At 57.9% G+C, this 9,325-nt stretch overlaps 1 protein-coding gene across 2 annotated transcripts; it reads left to right on the top strand.

Annotated features, from left to right (window-relative positions):
* Nucleotides 1-377: 377 nt before the first annotated feature.
* On the top strand, nt 378-5,107 carry Cimap1c (ciliary microtubule associated protein 1C). Of its 2 annotated transcripts, none has more exons than XM_090321432.1 (4): nt 378-450; nt 3,471-3,581; nt 4,002-4,115; nt 4,546-5,107. In XM_090321432.1, the coding sequence occupies exons 2-4, from the start codon at nt 3,533-3,535 to the stop codon at nt 5,025-5,027; spliced, it is 645 nt and encodes a 214-aa protein (XP_090177558.1). In that variant the 5' UTR covers nt 378-450; nt 3,471-3,532; the 3' UTR covers nt 5,028-5,107. The 2 variants fall into 2 exon arrangements, with proteins under 2 accessions (XP_090177558.1, XP_090177557.1); XM_090321431.1 differs by lacking the exon at nt 378-450 and adding an exon at nt 2,378-2,538.
* The last annotated feature ends 4,218 nt before the right edge of the window (nt 5,108-9,325 follow it).

Genomic DNA, 9,325 nt, shown 5'->3' with positions numbered 1-9,325 from the left:
GGGAAAGAAGGCAACTCAGAGCCTGGCACCTGGGTCTCACGGCTGTCCTCCCAGCTTCTCAGGAGGCTGAGATCTGAGGATCGTGGCTAAGAGCGAGCCCAGATAGGGAAGTCTCTGAGACTCTTATCTGTAATTCCAGCACACAAAAATCAGCAGGGGAGCCGTGGCTCAAGCAGTAGAGTGCTAGTCTTGAATAAAAAAAAAGTTCAGGGGCAGCGCCCAGGGCTCTGAGTTCAAGCCCCAAGCCCTGCATGAAGAAGAAGAAGACAATTCAGAACATTTTGGAAGAATGAAGAGGAATCAAGCCCCAAGCCTCTAGGACTGGCACAAAGAAGGAGAAGGAGGTGGAGGAGGAGGAAGAGGAGGAGTCAGAATCTGGAAGAATGGAGAGGGATCACCTCTACCCATGAGTGGAAGGATTCCAAATTCCTGAAGCTGTAAGGACCTGGGGTAAGTGCTGCCTCAGTTTCCCCAAGGGCTCTAGGTAAAGAAGACACCCAGAGGAGCCCAGCAGAGCCCTGGTCCACTCACATCCAGCCATGCAGCCATGGCCAGCTGGCCTCTCTGAGTCCAATGCCCCATGGACTGGACGCCCCAACTCTGGCTGCGTCTGTGTCCCGCCCTGCTTCTGTACTGGGTATTTTTGCACCCTGACTCGGGCTCCACCCAAACAGTCACTGCACCCGTGCCCTAGCTGGGGAGGTGCCCAGCCTGCCCTGGGGGGGGCATTCTCTGGCCCTTAGGGAATTACCCCTGGCCTTGAAGGACACAGGGCCCCAGCTCCTCCATACAAGGGGCTTTGGGCTTCGGGCGTCGGCTCTGTGACTCAGACCAGGCAGGGCCCTCAGCCCGGGGTCACCCCCCTGCCAGGCTCTCGCCCTGACTTCTGTCTGTGTACGATCAGGGCGGGCCTCAGGACCAGCTTGGCCCCACAATGGCTCGATTCAGTAGCTGAGACGCAGGCCTTGCCTCCTGGGAAGACAGGAGCCAGCTCTGCCAGGCCCTGGTCTGGCCTCTACCCCGGGGAACCCCGGGCAGGGAGCCAGGGGGTGCTGCAGACCCCCCTAAAACCTGTACCTCACAGTGGGCGCGGCCGCCTTGGCCAAGGGCCACCTCCACGGAGGTTGGCGGCTTCTGTGGCGGGCTCTTGGTGGGCAGATTTCTCACTATGAGTCTGTGGTTAACCCTTGCTGGCCTGCAGATGTCCTCGGGGTGGTGTGGGGGGGGCTGCCCAGGCCCCGCTGTGGGTGGACATTTTGTTAATGTGTTTGCTCTGGGTCTGGCATGGGGTAAGGGCGCGCCCCCCAAATAAAGGCTGAGGACATTTGCTCAGGGTTGGGAGCAGGACTGGCAGTGGGCAGCGGGCAGGCGGGCAGGGCCAGGGGAAAGAATGTGGGTGGGGAGCTGGGAGCCGGGCCTCTTTAGGCATGGCCTGAGACCAGGCTTGTCACCTATCTGTTGGGGCACTGGTGCTGCGCACAAGGGAGAGCACGAGTCTGTGCAGTCAAAGCCCTGTGCGGACTTTCAGAAGGGACAGAGAGACAGCCGGGAGGAGCAGGAGACACCTGGCAGGACTGCCACGGGCCTGCCCGGCTTCGGGGGCCCCACGTACATTGCTCCTGGGGCTGGTCATTCTTATTTTATTTTTGTCGGTCGTGAGACTTGAACCCTGGGCGCTGTCCCTGAGCTCTGCAGCTCAAGGCTACCACCCGACCCCTGGAGCCTCAGCCCTATGTCCCCTTTCCAGTGATTACTTGGAGTTAAGAGTCTCGCTGTCTTTAGTGCCTGGGCTGGCTTTGAACCTCGATCCTCAGATCTCAGCCTCCTGATTGGCTAGGATTACAGGCGTGAGCCACCATGTCTGGCCCCGCTTTTTTTTTTTTTTTTTTTCCTTTCTGGTTCATTGGAGATGAGTCTCACACATTTTTTTCTGCCCAGGGCTGGCTGGCTTCAAAGGCTGCTCCTCACATCTCAGCCCCCTGAGAATCTGGGATTACAGGTGTGAATCACCCATACCTGATTTAGAGATCTCTGGGAAAGGAGTCTGGGATGTGGCTGCCAGACAGTCACATGTTAGTATAAAATAGTTAGCCGTGCTCCCAGGCCCTGTTGCCTGGTTGGGATTGATACTGAGCTCTGGGGGTTCTGTAACCGGGCACCGAGCACAGAACCCAGGATGCTGTCGTCTGGGCGCCATAGCAATGGTGAGAAATAAACACAGCCCTGATTCTGCCGTGATGTCATTTATCGCCGGCTCCAGGCTCAGCCCTCGCCTGGCTCCCGCTCAGCGTCGTGTGCCCCAGGCCCGGCGATCTCTGAGGAGGGGGAGAAGAGGGGACGGGGGGGCCCTGTGTGTGTGGGGGGGGCACGGGGAACAGATGCCCTGGCCATTTGCTTGCTGGTAGCTGGCCTTCAGGATGAAGAGCTCTGGAGGGGACTCGAACTCAGTGCTCTACAGGCAGCAGTCCAAGGACAAAGTGAATCCTCCGTCCTGGAAGGAGGTCAAGCAAATCCCTGTCCTCCTGGCTACCCTCAAGGGTGAGAGACCCGGCCCCGCCTCAAACCGCCTCCCCTAAACCCTACAGAAGAGCCCCCCCCCGCATCGAGCAGTGGCTTCACATTCCCCCCTATCCTCCTCAGCTAATTCTAACTAGGTTGTGACTAACTCACCTTGAGGCGAGCTGTGCGGCTCATTAGCTCCCATTTTTGGACACACTGGGGTTTCTGCATCTCAATATTTCCATCCGTGTGATGGGAAAAGCAGAGGGGCTTACCTTCCATCCCCGGGGACGGAAGGCCGTGCCCAAACTGCCTGTCCAATGCTTTCCAGATGTGGGCCGGGCTAAATCCCCTGAGCATATACTCGTTATTATTATTATTTTTTTTTTTACTATTTTTTTCCCCCTGCCTTACTGGAGACTTTTGAACTGAGGGTCTCACGCTTACTCGGCAAGTGTTTTACAGGCTTGAGCCTCATCTCACAAAGCCTTTGTGCTTTCAGGTTGCTATTATTATTATTATTATTATTATTATTATTGTTATTATTTTCAGATAGATTCCTCCCCCCACCCCCTCCTCCTCCCCCCCTCCTCATCCCAGAGGAATATCACATTTGATCTCAGTGCACTGTTTTTCTCCTAAGAAAGCAGCAGCTGGGGGCCAGGAGTTTGGCCTAGTGGTAGAGTGCTTGCCTAGCACCCATGAAGCCCTGGGTTTGATTCCTCAGCATAGAAAAAAACAGGAGAGCTGTGGCTCAAGTGGTAGACTGCCAGCCTTGAGCAAAAGCAGCTCAGGGACAGTGCTCAGGTCATGAGTTCAAGCCCCAGGACCAACCCCCCCCCAAAAAAACCAGGCTGCATCTGAATGGAGGACTTGTGATGCATGCCGGGTCCCCAGGTTTTCTCGCCGTGTTCTGGGGTCTTTGCTGCCTCTGGTCAGGGGCTGCAGGTCCCCCTCCTGTGTCCCCACAGGCCCCAGCCCCTCCAAGTACCTCCGGCAGTCCTGCACCGGCTACATCAACCATGACTGCACTATGTTCCAGGAGCCTGTGTTTACCATGCACGGACTGCACTCGGGGAAACGTGAGCACGTGTGTGTGTGTGTGTGTGTGTGTGTGTGTGTGTGATCACTGTTGGGGGCTGTGGTGTGGGGGCTGGCCTCTGCGACCACCAGGACCTGAGGAGGAGGCAGGGGTGGCTGGTCCGTCACTCACCGCTGCCAGCTCTTCGGGTATCCTCTCTAAAGAGACCCAGGCTGGGCCACGACCTTCTCTGCTGCCCCTGCCAGGTTCCCGGGGCAGAGGGGAGGCCAGGCCGGGGCCTGGTGTGTGGCCCCCCCACCCCGCTTCTCCCGAGAGACCCCCCCCTGCTCAGCAGGGCCATGGTCACTGGGCTTTGTGGCAGGGAAGACCAGAGTCCAGGCCTCAGAGCCTGGGGAGGGAGGGGGTGGTGGGGTCCCATGGGTGGACCTCGGCTCACCAGCGCCACCTGCCTGTCCTCCAGGGATCGCAGACACCTGCAGCCCCGGGCCTTGCTATTGCCTGGATTCCAGGTTAACCCGGCATGGAATGTCCAGCTGTCCGCAGGTCCCGATGGACACGCGCATCTCCAACCCACGTGAGATGGGGAGGGGGGTGGGGGGAGGAGGACGAGCGCACAGATGTGCGCATGTGTGTGTGCGTGTGTGCCTGCACACGTGTGCCTCTCCTGGGTCTTGAACTCAGTGCCTGGACACTGTCCCTTCGCTTTTCACCCAGCTCCAGGTGGGTGCTCGACCACCTGAGCCACAGACCCACTTCTGGCATTTTGCTGGTCCATTGGAGATAAAAACAAATTCTCCCGGACTTTAATGAGAATGGCGATGCTCAGATCTCCCAGCCTCCTGAGTAGGGAGGTGACAGGCGTGAGCCGCCAGCGCCACCCCGGTATCTGGCCATGGGAGAGTCACCTCAGAATGAGCAGGATCCCAGCTCACGCCAGGGGCCAGTACTGGGGCGCCTGTGACCCCCCAAAGGCCCTCTCCCCTTTCATTCTGCTTTCCTTTCAGGCGTGACCCCCAATCTGAGCCCCTGCCACTACAGCCCCGAGAAGGTTCACCCCTGCATGGAGCGCCGGGGCCCCCAGTACACTTTTGGGTACAGATACCCATATCGGGTGATGGACCCCAACCCTGCCCCCAACCGCTACCAGCTACCCAGCTCACTGGGGCCCAGCTCCCCGATCTTCCGAGCGGCTCCCTGCTACAGCCTGGCCAGCCCCATCAACAACTGGTTCTACAAGGAGAACGTGTCCGGAGGCCCCGGGCCCGCCTCCTACTCCCTGCCCGAGCCGTCCGTGTACCTGCCACGCGCCCCGGCCCCCAGCATGGCCAGGTGCTTTGCCTACCCTGTGGATCACACGCGTCGGGCCGGCCCCGGCTCCCACGACGTGCACAAGGTGACCTTGCACAAGCCACGTGCACCCGCCTTCTCCATGGCCACCAAGCACTCCCCCCACCTGTGTCCCCTCATCATCGACATTCGAGACTGAGCCCCCCACCCCGCCCCGTGTCACCCCTCCATGTCACGTCCACACCGCCAGCCTGCGCATAAACACATTTCTTCTGTTTACGCATTTCTTTCTCCTGCCTACACTTCGGGACGTTTCCAGCAGGTTCTGCCCCGTGGAGAGAGGGGCCCGGCTGGCCAGCCCTCCCTGCCCCCTGGCGGCCTCCCTGGCCTCTCTGGGCCTCAGTGACCCCACCACTGTTCTTTGCAGCCCCTAAGGGAGAAGCAGGACATGCTGGAAGTGGGGAGAGGAGTAAGAGCTGGTGTGTGTGGGGGGGGACTGGAATCTGGGGTTGCTGGAATCTGGGGTGCACGAAGTGGTACAGGTCCCCAAGATCCAGATCAGACAGGGGATTTTATTTTATGGTCAGTTGTGGGGTTTGAACTCTGGGCCTGGACGCTCTCCCTGAGCTCTTTAGCTCAAGGCAAGCACTCTACCATGTGAGTCACTGCTCCACTTTCAGTTTTTGCTGGTTCATTGGAGATGAGAATCTCAGATTTTCCCGCCCCGGCTGGCTTTGAACTACGATCCTCAGATCTCAGCCTCTGGAGTAGCTAGAATGACAGGTGTGAGCCACCGCGGTGCCCAGCTAGCTCTTACTATTTAAAAAAAGGTTTGTTTTTGACAAGGTCTCACTGCACAAGCTCAGGCTGGCCTTGAACTCGCCATCCTCCTCCTCCTCCGAGCTGGTATTACAGGCATGTACTATGACACCTGGCTAACTCCTCTGTCTGGGTGGTGGGAGAAGGCTGGCAGGGAAGCGTGGAGCCCAGGGGCCTGGTCAGCTGGCCGGTTCCTGGAAGCAGCTCTGATTGTCCCTAACCGTCCCTGGTCCACACCCTGAGCAGAGAGGCTGGGCCAGGAGGGGGCGCTGCTGGCTCAGGCCTGTGTTCACCTGCTCTGCCATAGACAGAGCCTGGAAATGACCGGGCTGAGTGACCAATTAGTGGCCTGTCTGTATGTAAAGATCCAGGCTCAGTCTGTGACCATGATCAGGGCTCAGTATAGACTCTGCTTACAGTTATCTACTTATGTATCTAGTTTTTTCTTTTGTGCTGGTCCTGGGGCTTGAACTCAGGGCCTGGGGGGTTCCTGTCCTCAGGTCTGGCTGTCCTTCCCCCCACTCCATCTCTCCCTCAGTCAGCCACTCTTTGTGTCCCTCAGCCCTGTTTATCTTTGAGAATAAAGGTAGACATTTTCAGTAACTCTCCTGAAATAACAGGAGGCCGAGGATGGGGGTGGGGTGGGGGATTGAGTGTGGGGTGTGTGTGTGTGTGTGTGTGTGTGTGTGTTGTGTTTCCATGGGCTCCTTTGTTGGCATCTTCTAGAACCTTCCTTCCTTCTGGGGGAGACTGAGAAATTCGTGTCTCTCTCCAGGGGAAGAAGGGACACAAAAGAGAAATAATGAAACTGTCAAGGCTGTCTGCTGAACTCACCATGGGGTAGGGGTGGGGGAGGGATGAATGCAGGATCCAAGGAAAAGGGGGCTGGGGGGACCCTAAGAGGGAGGGAACCAGAGAAATAGGCCATGACTGGTTGCTTTTGGGGGGTTCACTGGGTGGGGGACAGTCAGATACCTGGATTATCATGTCTTCCCTTCTGAAGGCTGAGCTCCAGCTCTGCTCTCTGCTGCCACCCAGTGGTGAGCATCCGACACTGCGGGGGCCGGAGGCTCCCTGTGTGCTAGACCTGGACTATTTCAGAGAGCTATTGTGTCTCTTCCCTGGGCAACTACCAGGCTGGGGGCCAGAGATGCACCAGTTTTTGTTGTAGTTGTTGTGGTTTGGTTTGTTTTGAGTGATAATAGTGGGATTTGAACTCAGGGTTGTACGCTCTTGGCTTTTTCACTCTAGGCTTTGCTGGTTAACTGGAGGTAGAGTCTTAGGGACTCCTACCCTGGCTGGCTTCAAACCATGATCCTCGGGGCTCAGCGTGGCTGACATCACAGCCATGAGTCACCGCTGCTGGCTAGAGTTTTAGAGGGCCCGGGAAAGGGGCGGGGCAGGTTCAGGGTAGGGCTTGAGGGTGTGTGTCTCTACGCAGGTCTTGGGGGGGGAGGGATCTTGGGGAGTCCGAGTCTGCCAGGAAGCAGGGTGTCCAAACATGGCATAGATGTAGGGTGCGTAGGTCTCCTCAGACCTGGCAGCCTTTCCCTCCCTGCTTACCATGGAGGGGAGTTTTTCTTGGCAAGAAGGAGCCTCATCAATCAGCGGCAATGGGGGGCTGGCAGGCAGCCCCTCCCCGCGCTCCGCTTCAGGCAGGCTCATAAATCCCCTTGCAGGCTGGCTGTAAATTTCTGTGATTCACACCGGGCGTCTTGGAGGACGGGGACATTTAGGGCTGAGGAGAGGTTGTTAGCCAGTACTATAAAGGAACCTAAAGCAACAACACCCCTCCCCCTCCTCCTCCTCCTCCCCCCCCAGGCCACATGGCTCTGAACCCCCAGAGAAGCCTCAGGCCTGTCCAGGGAGTCATCTCTGTCAAGATATTCACATCCTGGCCCAAATCCCTACACTCGGGCGCTCTGCCACTTGAGCCACAGCACCACTTCTGGCTTTATGCTGGTTCATTGGAGATAAGAGTCTCACAGACTTTTCTGCCCAGGCTGACGACCTTAGCCAGCCTCTCCTGCTCGGGTCTGGCTCTGGGGTGCCTGTCGCTGCCCCTGCTTTGCTCTGTGTGTGTGTGTGTGTGTGTGTGTGTGTGTGTGTGCACGCGCACGCGCACGTGCCATGGCTGGGGCTGTGTCCATATGTGTGGGTGCACAGACACGGGCACACGCAGAGACTGTAGAGTAGCACACGTGTTCTCTGACAGCTTGTGCACACACATACACACACACACACACACCCCATACCACTCCTAGTCTGGGTGCAGTGGCTCACGCTTGTCATCCCAGCTACTCAGGAAGCTGAGATCTGAGGATCTTGGGTTCAAAGCCAGCAAGGGCAGGAAAGTCTCTGGGGACTCATCTCCAATGAACCACCAAAAAGCTGGAAGTGGGGTTGTGGTTCAAGTGGTAGAGCACCAGCCTTGAGCAAAGAAAAAAAACCCCTCAGGGATAGTGCTCAGGGCTGGAGTCAAGTCTCAGGACTGGCCCCCCTCAAAACACCCCAAACCAAACCAAAGCAGGGCACACCTGCAGATACGTGCGTGTGTGTGTGTGTGTGTGTGTGTGAGACGTGGCACGTGTGCCAGGAGAGTCACGTGGGCACCCCCCCCACGCTGGGGTGACGCCTGTGAGGGCAGGCACGCGCGGTACACACCGAGTGCACACACAGAGCGCACACATACAGTACACATGCGGGTCTTCTTCGTTTCTAACAAGGCCCGGGAGGCAGGGAGCTGGGGAGTCCCCGGGGAAAGAGGAAGCCAGCAGCCAGGAGCTGAAGGCACATTTAATTAGTCCTGGCAGGAAGAGAAGCAGGGCGGGGAGGAGGGGGAGCGGTGGGCAGAGGACACGGGGCACACAGGCAGGAGAGGCGGGGGGGGGGGGGACACACTCAGCCTGGGGGGCACTGACTCAGGAGGCTGAGATCTGAGGGTCACAGTTCAAGGCCAGCCGGGGCAGGAAAGTCAGTGCAACTCTGAGCCACCAAAAAGCCAAAGTGAAGCTGTGACTCAAGTGGCAGAGCACTGATTACCCTTGAGTGAAAGGCTCTGGGACAGCGCCCAGGCCCTGAGTTCAAGCCCCAGGACACACACACACACTCTCTCTGTCTCCCTCTGTCTCTGTCTCTGTCTCTGTCTCTGTCTCTCTCTCTCTCTCACACACACACACACACACACACACACACAACCATGAACAAAAGGCAAAAGCCACCACTCTCAGGGGTCAGCGGGGGAGAGGTCAGGAATCATTTACCAGCACCGGGCTTCAGGTGTGCATGTACATCAGAGCCCAGAGGAAGCTTCTCGGGGAGCTGGCCACTGAGCTGTGCCTTGGCCACTGCGGTTCCCATGGCAACCAGGGTGCTTGAGCTGGGCCACTGGGAGTGAGTCAGGGAGGGGCTGCGGGCCTTGTCAGAGCCATGGGGGTCCAACAGACTCCAACCTGGTCACTCTTTGCCTGGGGATACAGCAGGGACAGAGAGAGAGAGAGACAGACAGACAGAGAGAGAGACAGACAGACAGACAGAGACAGAGAGAGCGAGCGCTTGTGCACGTGCAGTGGCCTAGAACTGCCCCATTCTCCAAATACAGCAGCTTAGCCATTGGAGGGGGTGTTTCCCCCCCATCTTTCTTTGGGGGGCCTAAGGATTCCAAAGCCTGGATCTAGA

The sequence above is a fragment of the Megascapheus bottae genome, chromosome 30, assembly GCF_031878675.1.
Source record: "Megascapheus bottae isolate mThoBot1 chromosome 30, mThoBot2.hap1, whole genome shotgun sequence".
Lineage (NCBI taxonomy): Eukaryota > Metazoa > Chordata > Mammalia > Rodentia > Geomyidae > Megascapheus > Megascapheus bottae.
Note: the sequence above shows the minus strand (reverse complement) of the source record. Positions and strands in the feature narration are given on the sequence as shown.

Bases quoted from the DNA above. Each gene is read 5' to 3' on its own strand.
- Cimap1c (XM_090321431.1), top strand. From the start codon at position 2,418: ATGAAGAGCTCTGGAGGGGACTCGAACTCAGTGCTCTACAGGCAGCAG. The intron at 2,539-3,470 runs GTGAGAGACCCG...GTGTCCCCACAG, and splicing joins CCTCCTGGCTACCCTCAAGG to GCCCCAGCCCCTCCAAGTAC. The intron at 3,582-4,001 runs GTGAGCACGTGT...CCTGTCCTCCAG, and splicing joins CGGACTGCACTCGGGGAAAC to GGATCGCAGACACCTGCAGC.